Source organism: Salvelinus fontinalis, chromosome 17 (assembly GCF_029448725.1).
Source record: "Salvelinus fontinalis isolate EN_2023a chromosome 17, ASM2944872v1, whole genome shotgun sequence".
In the NCBI taxonomy this organism is placed as follows: Eukaryota; Metazoa; Chordata; class Actinopteri; order Salmoniformes; family Salmonidae; genus Salvelinus; species Salvelinus fontinalis.
Window position 1 is genome coordinate 25,821,375 of NC_074681.1, and position 15,447 is coordinate 25,836,821.

At 41.5% G+C, this 15,447-nt stretch overlaps 1 protein-coding gene across 1 annotated transcript in view; it reads right to left on the reverse strand.

Annotated features, from left to right (window-relative positions):
• Positions 1 to 108: 108 nt before the first annotated feature.
• The window catches only part of LOC129814048 (contactin-associated protein-like 2), a 100,532-nt gene continuing 85,193 nt past the window's right edge, over positions 109 to 15,447 (reverse strand). Inside the window, exons 18-25 of the mRNA XM_055866811.1 lie at positions 14,431 to 14,649; positions 13,842 to 14,078; positions 13,422 to 13,652; positions 12,882 to 13,015; positions 12,055 to 12,148; positions 9,772 to 10,002; positions 4,284 to 4,358; positions 109 to 4,192 (exon numbers count right to left, since the gene is read on the reverse strand). Coding sequence (XP_055722786.1) covers positions 3,993 to 4,192; positions 4,284 to 4,358; positions 9,772 to 10,002; positions 12,055 to 12,148; positions 12,882 to 13,015; positions 13,422 to 13,652; positions 13,842 to 14,078; positions 14,431 to 14,649 — 1,421 coding nt within the window. The 3' untranslated portion in view covers positions 109 to 3,992. The remainder of the gene's footprint in view (positions 4,193 to 4,283; positions 4,359 to 9,771; positions 10,003 to 12,054; positions 12,149 to 12,881; positions 13,016 to 13,421; positions 13,653 to 13,841; positions 14,079 to 14,430; positions 14,650 to 15,447) is intronic.

Sequence of the window (15,447 nt, forward strand, 5' to 3'; positions counted from 1 at the left end):
GGCTAGGTCCAGCATAGTTTGACGGACCAGGCTAGTGTCTACCATAAATGTCAGGGGGGGGGGTAAGGTTCTGATGGGGAGACATCTGATGATAAAGCAACCACACTCTTTATATGGCAAGGCTTGTTTAATGATTTATATTAAGACAAAATCACATTATGTATGCAATCTCAGGCTTAACATACAATACTGAACATAAATAACAAATTAAATGCATTTTGGGGGACATGATCTCAAATTTTAACAATTTTTGTTTTTCACACAATGTAATAAAAATAACTGCCATTTAATTGTAATGAAATAAATTAAAATATATTATAAAAAGGCTTTTGCACATCATCTCTCAGAAACATACAAAATATTTTCAAATAATTAATGTAAAATATATTGTACTGCAATGTGGTACTGTTTTTAGTTTACATATCATGCTGCTAATGAAAGTAAAAAATGTATCAAACAATGACATTTGAAATCTAATGCCAATCGTTCATTTGACAAGTGGTTATCAGCAACACATATGCTACGGGTAATGCAACATAATTAAAAAGTGTATTCTCCATAATATCAGTATGCTATATTGTTCTATGATATCCTCTATGCTATAATATTGAAGTATTAGTCTGACGTGAGCTCATGCTTTGTCATAGTGTTGCTCTACAGTAAAATTATGTCCTCTGATTATTTTAGCTTATAAAATAGTGAGCTTTATTGTGATAGTTGCAACTTGACTATTACTACATACAGTATGTGATACCCAAATTCAAATGAGCAAAACTATCTGAAGCACAATCAAAGTTTTACTCCCCTTTACAACAATAAACCAAGCTGGAGCCTTGCGAGATGCAGAGGGTTTTGTGTTGATTCATAATAGCCTACATGACAAAATATCAACAACAAACAATGAAGCAATTACCAAATTGCTGTGGGCATGTGGAACGCTGGCATTATATGTAAGGAGGGATGCCTTCAGTTTGCAGAATGCTGTTACAGCCTTCAGCAGTAACCGCTAATAATTTCATGTTCATTGCAAAGGTTTTCATTACTCTCTCTCATGCTGTCAACATTCCCCTTAGCTTCTCTAATCCCCCAGTTCTTGTCTTCCGCACACACTGTGTTGTCTGTGTTATGCCACTCTGAATTAATCACATAAATACCCAAACCACATGCTGTGAAAAAGAGCATCTTAATGTGGGAAAGGCTGACAAGAAACCATACTTGAGTCTTGTTGGCACTTGTAAGAGAGAACCGTTTAATATTGTGGGGCATTCTGAAAATAAACAAATAAAATTAGTAGACATTAAACATACAACCTCACTGTACTCTAACAATCATATACAGTCAAATATTACATAGTACCACATGATGCCAACAAAGCCATACAGGTTCAGGCATTAATTAAGAGCGTGTATACAGTCGTGGCCAAAAGTAAAAATGACACAAATATTAATTTTCAGTCTGCTGCCTCAGTTTGTATGATGGCAATTTGCATATACTCTAGAATGTTATGAAGAGTGATCAGATGAATTGCAATTAATTGCAAAGTCCCTCTTTGCCATGCAAATTAACTGAATCCCAAAAAACATTTCCACTGCATTTCAGCCCTGCCAAAAAAGGATCAGCTGACATGTCAGTGATTCTCTCGTTAACACGGGAGTGTTGAGGAGGACAAGGCTGGAGATCACTTTGTGATGCTGATTGAGTTTGAATAACAGACTGGAAGCTTCAAAAGGAGGGTGGTGTTTGGAATCATTGTTCTTCCTCTGCCAGTCATGGTTACCTGCAAGGAAAAACGTGCCGTCATTGCTTTGCACAAAAAGGGCTTCACAAGCAAAGATATTGCTGCCTGTAAGATTGCACCTAAATCAACCATTTATCGGATCATCAAAAACTTCAAGGAGAGCGGTTCAATTGTCGTGATGGCGGCTTCAGGGCGCCCAAGAAAGTCCAGCAAGCGCCAGGACCGTCTCCTAAAGTTGAGTCAGCTGTGGGATCGGGGCACCAGCAGCACAGAGCTTGCTCAGCAATGACCGCAGGCAGGTGTGAGTGCATCTGCACGCACAGTGAGGAGAAGACTTTTGGAGGATGGCCTGGTGTCAAGAAGGGCAGCAAAGAAGCCACTTCTCTCCAGGAAAAACATCAGGGACAGACTGATATTCTGCAAAAGGTATAGGGATTGGACTGCTGAGGACTGGGGTAAAGTCATTTTCTCTGATGAATCCCCTTAACGATTGTTTGGGGCATCTGGAAAAAAGCTTGTCCTGAGAAGACAAGGTGAGTGCTACCATCAGTCCTATGTCATGCCAACAGTAAAGCATCCTAAGACCATGTGTGGGGTTGCTTCTCAGCCAACGGTGTGGGCTCACTCACAATTTTGCCTAAGAACACAGCCATGAATAAAGAATGGTACCAACACATCCTCCGAGAGCAACTTCTCCCAACCATCCAGGAACAGTTTGGTGATTAACAATTCCTTTTCCAGCATGATGGAGCACGTTGCCATAAGGCAAAAGTGATAACTAAGTGGCTCGGGGAACAAAACATCAATATTTTGGGTCCATGGCCAGGAAACTCCCCAGACCTTAATCCCATTGAGAACTTGTGGTCAATCCTCAAGAGGCGGGTGGACAAACAAACAACCCACAAATTCTGACAAACTCCAAGCATTGATTATGCAAGAATGGGCTGCCATCAGTCAGGATGTGGCCCATAAGTTAATTGACAGCATGCCAGGGCAGATTGCAGAGGGCTTGAAAAAGAAGGGTCAACACTGCAAATATTAACTCTTTGCATCAACTTCATGTAATTGTCAATAAAAGCCTTTGACACTTATGAAATGCTTGTAATTATTCTTCAGTATTCCATCTGACAAAAATATCTAAAGACACTGAAGCAGCAAACTTTGAAAATTAATGTGTCATTCTCAAAACTTTTGGCCACGACTGTAGTGTATCACTGTCCATGGAGACAGCTGAACTTAAGCCATGTTCTTTAATTTTCCTTTCAGCAAATAGTAACGATCATAAATACGCCCCTATTGGCCTTAGTATTTATATTGTTAGATATTCAAGGGACAGTCAGTGGGCCCATAATGAAATAGTCCAAAACAGAAGGCTAAGTGGCTGAACCCTGAAGGCACGTTGGGTTAAGCCAGATATTGTCATTTCTATAACTGATATGCTTGTTTGTGCTATAAACCTTTTCATAACAATATCATAGCAATTCCCTTTCAAAAGTCACAAATGTCACAATGTCCCCAAATGTGAACCTGTCATCTCATACCAGATTACAATCTTTCCAGGAAGAACCATCATGTAGCAAGACTGGGCAAAACAGATAAAGCACGCTGAATAATTTGGTACAAAAAAAAGAATTGGCGAGACAAAATACACATTCGTGAGAAAATACAAGTGTTACTGTGTGGAATGGTGCAATGAAGGGATGAAATAATCTTGAAGCATGCCATTGTATTATACACACAAAAAGGACTGCAGTGCAATCAAATTAACACATTACAATACAATCAAATGTCAATGTCTGTGACATTTAGTTTTGTGTTTTTTAAACTGTAGGGATATTCTTGTCTCTAAGCAACTCATTTGGTCTCATTTGGCAGCGAAGGAAATATAAGTATACAGTTTGTGCTTGACCCACTAAATGCAGGCATAAACATCTCTACAATCAAAGCTCAAATCATTAAGACATATCAACTGTAATGCAAAAGTAATATAATTTATTCTCCCCCATTCTCAGTTCAGTGGATGCAGTCATTGAAATAATGGCTCCATGTGAATGATTGATATCATGTTGACAAAACTCCTCACTCAATGTAAGTACATTATAGACAAGCCTGCCAAAGCACACATCTTGTCCATGGGAACATCTCCCTAGTCCACAATGACACATCATTCATCCCTCATCAAAGAAAGCCTTGCCTTCACACAGCGAAGAGCAATGGGCACACCTCTGCCCAGTACCAAAATGTAAATGTCCGATTAGATGAACCACTCCTTCTTGCTCTCATCGATGGTTTCTGTGAAGGCGGGGTCATTGACAATGATGGCTGCATCGGCACAGTCCGCAGACTCTGCCCCTTTGGCCTCGTTGGTGTGGTAGGAGCCCTTGTGACGGAACATATGGCGAATCAGGAACACCAGGGTGCAGAGGATGGTGAAGATGACCACAGCAATGATGCCTGCAAGTACAACGGACATTATGAGGAACATGACCTTTAAAAACACCAACAACCCTGTATAGTAGGCGAGTTGGTTACTGCTCCAACTCACCTCCGATAACTGCAGAGTTCTGATCAACTCCATCCCGGCTAACTCTTTCCTCATTGAATGGGAATACAGCACCAGCTGAAAAAGTAAACAAAAACAAAATCTCAGCTACAAAATATCTCCACCCCAAAATAATCCAACAATGCAAAAAAAATGTCAATGCTGTCATATGTTTTACAGAAACAGAATGTCAATTGTAAACTTGCACACTTTGACATCTATTAAAAAAACAGGACAGGAGATGTACACTGAGTATACAAAACATTTCCATGACAGACTGACCAGGTGAATCCAGTTGAAAGCTAGGATCCCTTATTGATGTCACTTGTTAAATCCACTTCAATCAGTGTAGATGAAGTGGAGGAGACAGGTTAAAGAAGGATTTTAAGCCTTGAGAGAATTGAGACATGAATTGTGTGCCATTCAGAAGGTGAATGAGCAAGACAAAAAACATAAGTGCCTTTGAACAGGGTATGGTAGGTTTGTGTCAAGAACTGCAACGCTGCTGGGTTTATCACACTCGATAGTTTCCCGTGTGTATGAAGAATAGTCCACCACCCAAAGGACATCCAGCCAACTTGATACAACTGTGGGAAGCATTGGAGTCAACATCCCTTTGGAATGCTTTCGACACCTTGTAGAGTCCATGCCCCGATGAATTGAAGCTGTTCTAAGGCTGAGGGGGGGTGCGCAACGAAATACTAGGAAGGTGTTCCTAATGTTTGGTATACTCTGTGTGTATAGCATGCAGTATATGCACAGTATGTGAGTCTATGGGGAAAGTAGGTTTGGGCTCAGAGTCAAAAGGGGCAGTCTACTCTTTTCTGTGGGCACTAGTCCATTTGAGTGGATCCTGCAGACCCCCCCCCCCCAAAACACACACACATTTTAGTAATTTAGCAGATGCTCTTATCAAGAGCGACTTAGTTTAACATTTGTATTTCTTATTATTATTGAATATTAAAACATATAATCTACTTGCAGTGAAGCTGCTCAACATTTACATTACATTACTCATCTAACAGACTCCCATCCAGAGAGACCCACAGAAGCAACCAGGGTCAACGTCCTGCTCAAGTGCACGTCAGAACTCCCACAAGGTCAAAAATGGGGATCTGAACCAGAGAACTATCAGCCCCCGGACTAAGCTCCCAACTACCAGGCCACCAGCCCTCCAAGATCCCCCCCCCCCCCCCCCCCACACACACACACAGTTTCCCGAGAGACTTCCGCCCCGCCACAGTTGTGCCCCCCCCCGAGAAAACAAATCATAAAATATTTCCTTTCCCCCAAGACACCGGCCCCCCCATCACCCAATGCATCAACAACCAACAAAATGAACAAAAGAGAAGAGAAAGACAAAGGAAAACAGAAAACAGAAAACAACAATGCAAAAAACAAGACATCAAGGACAACAAAAATCATAACAGCAAGGCCAACTGAATATGAATGGCACTATTTACATGTGTGTTTGTGAATGTGCACGTGTGTGCGTTTGAATGAGTGTATGTGTGTATATGCATGTGTACAAACACCTCAGGCAAACAGGCATTAGCTGTAACAATGCCTGTCAGTGTCATTCAAACTTAATTTTTGTTTTGTTTTGACTTTTAACTTTTATCCTTGACCGCCATTCTATCCCCCACCCAGCGACTCCACTTCCACTTGTCTCCAGTTCCACATCCCAACCCTCAGCTCATCCCACCTATCTCTGCTGGCCACCCTCTTCGGATTTCTACGCACCATATTTCTTTCAACTATGCTGTGATGTTTAACATACAATTTGAATCTATCTAATCGAATAGAATCCACAGAGTGCGAGTTGAAGATAAATACTTTTACTAAGAGTATTAGTATATTAGTAATTGACTGACCAGGTCTCTCCAGATCTCTCAACAATGCTATTTCAAGGTAAATTTTAGATCAATGCTATGAATTTTCAGCCATTCCTGAACCTGAGACCAGAAACAGGCTACCTAAGTGCAATACCAAAACAAATTGTCTATTGATTCTATATCTTCACAACAAAATCTGCAGGGCTGCGATGATTGTATGCCCCAAATATTCAAAATTTTGTTGGTGGCAAGAATTCTGTGCAATAATTTTAGCTGAAAAGCATGAAGTCTTGAATCTTGCGTTGTTTTATATATCAACTCATACACCTTGTCCATGGAATCGGTACATCAAAAATATCTTCCCAGTGATTTACAATTAGTGCATTCATCTTAGAACCTGTCTAGGACAGGGGTTCCGCTAGCGGAACTCCTCCCACATTCCACTGAAAAGGCAGAGCGTGAAATTCAATAAATATTTTTGAGAAATATTTAACTTTCACACATTAACAAGTCCAATACAGCAAATGAAAGATAAACATCTTGTGAATCCAGTCAACATGTCCGATTTTTAAAATGTTTTACAGCGAAAACACCACGTATATTTATGTTAACTCACCACCAAATACAAAAAAGCACAGACATTTCTTTCACAGCACAGTTAGCTTGCAGAAAACCAACCAAACTAACCAAGAAACAACCAAACTAACCAAGAAACAACTTCATCAGATGACAGTCTTATAACATGTTACACAATAAATCTATGTTTTGTTTGAAAAATGTGCATATTTGAGCTATAAATCAGTGTAGCGACCCACACAGACAGCTGTGTGTTATGTGTTAAGCTAGTAGGTGGTTGTGTTGTACTGACCAGTACCCAGTGTTTGCGGGGTCCGCCATGTTAATCAACCTGCTATCTGCCAATCACGGGAATGCCTGGAATGTTCTGATGCCGGGCATTCTGGCGGTTGGCGGAGTGGCGTGGAGGGGGGTTGGGCAGGGGGATGAAGCATTGGAAGTTAAGACCAGGTTTCGCCTTTGTTCTCTCTCTTACATCTGGGCTTCACAAAAGAAGGTCACGATTGGCTTGTGGGTTATCTGTCATTTATTTGGCGTGTGCTATGGCCCAAACAGTAGCCTGTGTAAAGTTGGTTTAATAAACCGTCAATTCGCAAACTCAAGCCTCTGTCTGGACAATTGTTAATTTATGATCTAGTCAGGTCATTACATCAGTTTTACATTGCAGCTACCATCACAGCTACCGTCACAAGTAGCACCGAAGCAGCCAGAGTAATTATAGAGACCAACGTGGAATACCTAAATACTCATCATAAAACATTTATGAAAAATGCATGGTGTACAGCAAATGACAGACAAGCATCTTGTGAATCCAGACAATATTTCAGATTTTTTAAGCGTTTTACAGCGAAAACACAATATAGCATTATATTAGCTTACCACAATAGCCAGAAACACAAGCCATTTACCAGCAGCAAAAGTTAGCGATCGTAACAAACCAGCAAAAGATATATAATTTTTGACTAACCTTGATAAGCTTCATCAGATGACAGTCCTATAACATCAGGTTATACATACACTTATGTTTTGTTCGCAAATGTGAATATTTAGAGCTGAAATCAGTGGTTATACATTGTGCTAACGTAGCATCTTTTTCCCAGAATGTGCGGATATTTTTCTAAAACTCACCTATTCTGACCAAATAACTATTCATAAACATGACTAAAAAATACATGTTGTATAGGAAATGATAGATACACTAGTTCTTAATGCAATCGCCGTGTTAGAATTCTAAAAATGACTTCATTACGACATCCAGCTTACGTTATAGCGAGAGCGTGCCCAAAATCTGGGCGCTAACTAATAGTACACATGTTCGACAGATATATGAAATAGCATCATAAAATGGGTCCTACTTTTGATGATCTTCCATCAGAATGTTGTACAAGGGGTCCTTTGTCGGGAACAATCGTTGTTTGGTTTTAGAATGGCCTTTTTCCCTTGCGAATTAGCAAGCAAATCTAGCCAAGTGGCGCTAAGCTGTCCATCGTCACCAAACGCAAAGAACGCAACACGTCTAAACTCCTGAAAAAAATTCAATAATCTAATAAAACTATATTGAAAAAACATACTTTACGATGATATCTTCACATTTATCAAATAAAATCAAAGCCAGAGATATAAGACGTCTATAACGATTGCTTTTCAGAAGCCAATACTGGTGACCTTTATGCGCTTCCTGAACAAACGAATTCTGGGGTCATGTCATTCCAAGCTGTCTCTTTTGACCATAGAAAGAGATTGAGACCCCATTTCACCTCTCACAGCCTATTGACATCTAGTGGAAGGCGTATGAAGTGCATTTATAGTCATAAATCTCAAGCAAAATGATAGGGAGGGCCTGGAACAGAGCCTCGATTTGAGATTTTTCACTTTCTGACAGGAAGTTTGCTGCAAAATTAGTTCTGTTTTACTCACATATATAATTCAAACGGTTTTAGAAACTTGAGAGTGTTTTCTATCCAATAGTAATAATAATATGCATATTGTACGAGCAAGAATAGAGTACGAGGCCGTTTAAATTGGGCAATATTTTCCCCCAAAGTGTAAATAGCGCCCTCTATCCTCCTCAGGTTTTAAGATAGCTAGGTGGGACAACCACATATCTCAGTCATAGTAAGTACACTTTTCTTCAATAAAGTAGCTATCAGCAAAATCAGAGCTAGTAGGGGAAAAATCAAGTGCAAGTACTGGTTCACGAAAGACTTTGTTTTTTGTTATTTTCACATACACACATGTACACACACACAGTGGGGCAGGGATCACAGATGCCTCTCACAGGGAGCTTACAAAGGCTGATTTGTCACCTTTGGAGCACTATGCAAGGCTAAGATCAAATGATAAAAGGATTCTCCCTCTTATTCTCATATTTTACATCTAAAATTCTATTAGTCTTTTACTATCAGTGGTGTAAAAATCAATAACTGAAAAGATCAACCCACTACTTCCATTAGGCCTAGCTGTAGGACAACTGAACTTGTTAATATTAATCCTTACCAAAGCAGTATCACTAAAATGATTTATCTGACCTATTGAAACCTCACATATGCCTCCATAGGTTAAACATACAGCATAGTCACTAAGAGTCCCTGAGAGATTTAGTTTCATACCCTAGTACAGAGCAGACCATTCTCAGAGCAGGCAGGAGATAGATCTTGTGTTTCCCAGCAATATATCTCATGTATCTGGAAAAGCTCACCCAGGATCAATACACTGACCCAGTAATAACCACCCTGTAGAGCTATCCGCAGGAGCTAAACAGCACATGGGTTTAAATGGTACAATACCTGGAGAAGAAGAAAAATACCACCATTAAATATAATAGCTTGAAGTTATAATGAAATATCAGATCTCTTTGGAGAACTGAGTGGACCGCTGGTGCTGCCAGTTGACCACTGACAATTCATCTACTATACATAATGTAAAGGCCTTACAGTGCTTACTGTAAAAATGCAGTATTCAAGATGATGGAACAAGATGTAAAACCACAAGAATATAATCAAATCCCATGACACTGTATGAATAAATGGTTCCATTGGCTGGACAATCAAAGGAGATAGATACACAATGATTTACTGTACCTGAGTCCATGTGCCAGGGATCGTTGGCAGCAGCCATTGGTGAGATCGTGAGAGGAGACGCTCCACAGTTTGACTCCACTAGAATGCCCTGGGTGGTCACCGGGGCGACGATGCCAGACCTCAGTGCTGCCTTCAGAGGGGCGATGTTGTTGAAATGAACTCTGGATAGACAGCCCACAAACCCTGGAGTGTTGTACTTCTCTATGATGACTGGGTCAATCTGGCCAGTTTCTGACCAAAACCAAGACAAAATCATTTAAAACATAACAGCAGTTCTGGATTAGATAGTTCTTCCTTATGGTATCCCTGTCAACCTATGTGAAATGTATAGACCTTGAGTGTATCAGTGCACAGTAGAGTTTTATCATCTTCTGCTTGTGTGGAGCTGCTGACTGATGCTATCTGACCACTTAATACTGGTCTACCACCACGATGCACTACTACTCAGCACACTGTAATACTGTAAGCCTCCCCAGTTTGATTTATGTTCACTGGAATCTAGCCTCTGGTTGGTGATCCTGTATTCCCAATCCCTAGTCTCCCCCTACATTAGACAGGCAGCTACTGTACAAGCTCCTACTGCAGATATATACTCCCAATAGACCAGGGAAAACAAAGTATCCAATTCTACTGCAATACAATGTTCTCCAAAGAAGAAGAGTAATTTCACAATTTTAAGGTTACATGTAAGAAGGATGTTTCATATGCCCCTGGGTAAAAAAAAATACAAAACACACCCTGTTTGGAACATTAGCTATGCATTGTGCCATTCATGATCTTTACTTTTGAGAACACATCCCAATATCTACAGGAAGAAAATTCACCATCTTAAACCAATGATAAAACTACAGTGGCAAGGTTTGTTAAAAGCAACATAGGCCTACCCTACAGTATATTCTGTATAGGAAATGCCAATCTAAAACAAATCTTGCAACAACAAATCACAAGGTCAAGGTTTACAATAAGTTTCCCCAATACCTATGTATTTAGTGTAGTTACAGTTATGTTGTAATCCAAAACACTATGCCACCTCAAGTTAGTCAAATACAGAAGAGTAGTACCTGTTTGCCCTGTTGTCCTCCCTGAATGTAGTGATGCTTGCTCTGCCTCCACCTTGCAGACCCTCTATCCAGAGCTACCACTGGCAGATGTACACCTGTCTATGATCATGTACATCACTCTGTCTGTCCCTCTGTCCGTCCCTCTGTCCGTCACTCTGTCTGTCTGTCAGTCAGTCACCAGGTCCATTTACCTCTGCATCTGCCTCGCTGCCAGCTAGTAGTCTATTTGTCTTCCTGCCAATACATCTATCAATCTCTCTGTCTGTTTTCCTGTGTGTATACCTGTCTGTCAGCCTGTCTATGTACCTGTCAGGGTGTCTACGTGCCTGCAGCCTTGGTTAGCCAACGAGCTCTGAATATGAATGCACCCCGAGTGATTCAGTCCACCTCCTTTCCCTACCTTCCCCACAGCCAGACCAGAGAAAACATTGGAGAAAATATGATGTCATGGATCAGTGAGCTAATACATTCACCGCGTGGCTCAGAGAAAACCTGGATGTGCGTATAGGAGTGCAAGATGGGGGATCAGGATCGGGCCTCTGTGCTCCCTCCCTCCCTGAGGATGATGTCAGAGATCGGTGGGTCTGTTGTTAATATATTCACAGAGTGCAGCAGCAAAGCACTCTGGGGAGTCGTAAGGCTTTACCAGCCAGGCAGAATGGGGCACTCTACTGTTCTCAGAACAGGACCAGTGTACTGGTGTCTGACTCCTGCTGACACAGTACTGCTCCCTCCCACCACGCCACATCACATTATTCGAGTTCCTATTCCATCCCTCGTCTGGTTACAGAATACTGTTGTGTTGTGTGCTGCAGTGGTGTGGTTCCTGATGGTCCTATGATACAGGCGTTTTATCCTGCGTTTTTCTGAGTGGTGTGGGGAGGTGTACTACATCAGTCAGATTAAGACCTAGACAATATGGCCACTAAATACATGTACATGTCTTCGTATCAACACATGATTTTCTGTCAAGGCAACATCACCTTTACCATCTATATTGATACCCTCATTCCATATATTAATACACCTGGACTAAACCAGAACTCATCACTTTTTAGCCACGGATGGGCAACACAAATTATGGTTCTGTTTTTTATCAGAACACACAGAACCAAAGTCCTAAAATTACTTAGGGGCGAATTCTAAGAGATCTGTACACATACCTCTGATGGCATTTATTATATTTGCACTCCAGTAATACATGGATTATATCTGCACTTACCAAAGACTTTCCCCAGGAATATGGTCTTGACCAGGTTGAACTGAGTGTCAGAGTCATCAGGCAGAGTGTAGCTGACTGGGGGGTAATGATCCAACTGGAAAATAATACCATATGGTCATGAATCATGATGAATTACAGTCAGTTATAAATCCAGTTCAGCTGTACTGTATTGTTATTACTGCCCCCTAGTGGTAGATTTTAGAGAGTATCTTTCTGCAAATCCGAGCTGATGCCAGTGTACAGTATCATTCATTGGCCAAATAAGATACACAAAGAAAAAAACTGTGCTAATAGCCCAATGCACTAAAAACCATCTCCACAGACAAGGTGGGTCAGGTGTGTCAACAGCCTAATACAGTCTGAGAGGACAGCACACTCTCACAGAGTGGTGTCCCCCCCTCCTGAGAGCACTAGAGTCCTACCTTTCAACTCCTTAATGAAGTGCTTTATCTATGTAGCTATCAATCAGCCTAATGTAGTCAGAGGACAGGGAAAGGTTGTATTTTGTTGTATTTCATTACGTCAGCAAATCTCCCACAGAGTAGTGCCCTCCCTGGGACAAGTAGAACATTAAAGTCCAACCTTTCAACTGCTTGATGAAAATTGTTCTTTAAATAAAGCTACATCATTGGTATGATTTTTACCTGCGGCCTAACGTAGTCTGAAAGGAAATAAAACATATTCTTTTGAATTTCATGACTTCAGCAAATCCCACTGTGTGTTAGATCAACCTTTATGACAGGGGAACACTAGGGTCATACTGGACCTGCAGCTGAAAAGTGCTATATAGAGACATAAAACCACATTACTGTTCTCATTATTATTACCTGCAGCCGTATGTTCTTCTCCTGCCTGGAGATGTTGATGTGGTGAGGCTGCCCGTTGGCCATGTTGCGCTGGTCCAGGTCGATGGTGAACGGCTCCCTCAGCCCTCCCAGGCTGTAGCGGATCTGAAGTGTTCCTGACAGAGGCAGATGGAATGGACAGTCAGTCCTAATGTTCCATCACCATCGTAATTCATATGGTTGTGAGTCCATATTCTGATAGGCTTAGTAACATGGTAAGAGTATCAAACTCAAGTGGAAATTGTATTTTAAATGACGCTTTACATTGCCAAATACTAAATTGACTATCACTCTCTCTTTCTGCTTTTTCAGTGAAATATGTATGTGCCTGGGACCATGCCCAACCTGTGTGTTGCACTATATAATTAGCTATTGAGCTAATTTACAGTACATTCTGTGGTTCTTTGCTGACCGAGCCATTAACTTCACCCTCCAAGCGTTTCAAACCCTATAAACGGACGGCCAGGGTTGCTTTCTTGTTCTTTCAAGCATTTCAAACCCTTTGAGCAGTTTCTCTCTCACCATTGTGTCTGAGCACCACAGCCAGGTAGTCCTGGGTCCTGGAGCTGATGTAGACCAGGATGCTGGGGGCGTTGGAGGTGCTGAAGCTGAACACCAGCTCCTCCTGGGTCAGGTTGCCCTCTGTGGGTAGCAAGGGAGACAGGCTCTTCACATCCCTGATGGCTGGAAGGCCCCTCTCGGGAAGGAAGTCGTAACGAACGAGTGTTCCACTCTCAAAGTAGCCGCCCACATCTGATACACACAGGAGACATTTGGCAGCAAAACAAAACATCAGCATAAGTTTGAGAGATTGACAAGCGAATCGATATTAGCCTCCCTAAAGCACCGTGTAAAGTTATAGTTGAACCACAGTGTAAAGTTGAAAAAAAAAATACCCGGACATATTCAGAGTTACTATTCTCTCACATGACTGTATTTTACCTTCAGTGCAGAAGGGCCCATCATAGGCAGTCAAGGTGCAGTCGCACGAGTAACCGTTGTATTTCTCCATGCACTTGCCACCGTTTCTGCAGTGCTGCCCATAGCTGGTGCAGTGGCCAGAGCAGCCAGGCTTAACCCCTGGGGTGACCTTCGCCCTCTCTTCCAGGTCAAGGGTCACACCGTTCATCTTCAGGGCACGGATACATCCTAGGAACCCCCTCTGGCCACCTGATGCACCTGAATGATAACATTTATGACAAGAAGTTGTATTAGGTATTTTGGTTAACAACAACTTATGTTACAAAGTACACTTCTGGTAAAAAAACAAAAAACAAACAAACAGGTAAACTCATCCTAAACCCAAGTTTTTTTTTAGTTGTTGAAGTTGTTGAATTGACATCCTTATACCTTTTGACATTGTTGTTGTGTGCAATGTGAATACTGCGTTGGCCTGTATCCAACAGTGCAGCCTGTATAAGTCGGGTCATAACACCATGAGCTGAGCAGCAGTAGTCTAACCCACATAGACATCTAAACCCGGATCATCATTACGCTATGTGGTGGGAGGCAGGTAGGCAGGATATCTTACCCACGTAGAGCTGGCTGTATAGCTCCAGGCGGGTGTGACCCTGTGGGGGTGCAGGGCGAACCTCCTTGTAGTGCCCATCCAGCTGCAGCACAGCTTCCTTCACATTGCGCTCAGCCACCACCCTGTGCCACTGGTCATCATTAAGAGGAGTGGACGACCTCACACTCAGCTCCACCAGACCGTTGCCCACATCAAAAGAGAAGGACACAACCGTGGCAGCTGGGCAGGAGGGGAGAAAGGGCAAGGAGTTAGATAAGGTTTTGGGTGCTGCCAAACAGGCTTTGGATCGTCAGAAGTGGAGAGGTCTTGTTTCTGCCTTATGAGCAGGTGGGCACAAAGAGGATAAGTAAGTAAGAGTCTAAGTAAGTAATTTTCGGTGAGAAACAACTGAATTAAGAGGTGGAAATGTGTCAAGGAGGTCGTTTTTGAAACAAGGATTAGGCTTGTGCTATACAGGAGATTTGAAAGACCTTGGTCTGTTTCGGAGTGGTTGAAAAGCTAACAAGCATTTTTACCGAAATGGAAAGTTTGCTTACATACAGTGTTGACTTTTCCCATGAATGCGAATGAAACTGTTATATAATTTCCTTTGCTGTTGAAATCATGATGATTAGAAATATTCTTGTTGAAATCATGATGACTTCAAAATAAAAATGAAATGACACTATGTATAATTCACAGCTCTGAAAAACTGATCACTTTCTAGATGTGTATTTGACAAGTACCTATCAGCTAACACTTAAAAATGCGTAACGCAGACAAATACTTCAGGGAGCAGTGAGAGATACCTCTCCCTTTCACAACGACACAGTTCTCTCATTTCCCCCCTCTATCATCATTTACTTTATTGAAACCCTGTTGACAGGTATCATCATACCCCCTGTTGGGTCCAATTCTACAGAGACGTACATTACATACTGACAACTAGTCTAATCACCCAACACCCTGTCCGATTGCTTAATCCACATAAATCACAGACTCCAGGCTGCCATCGAGTAATGAGATTTCAGAGCGATT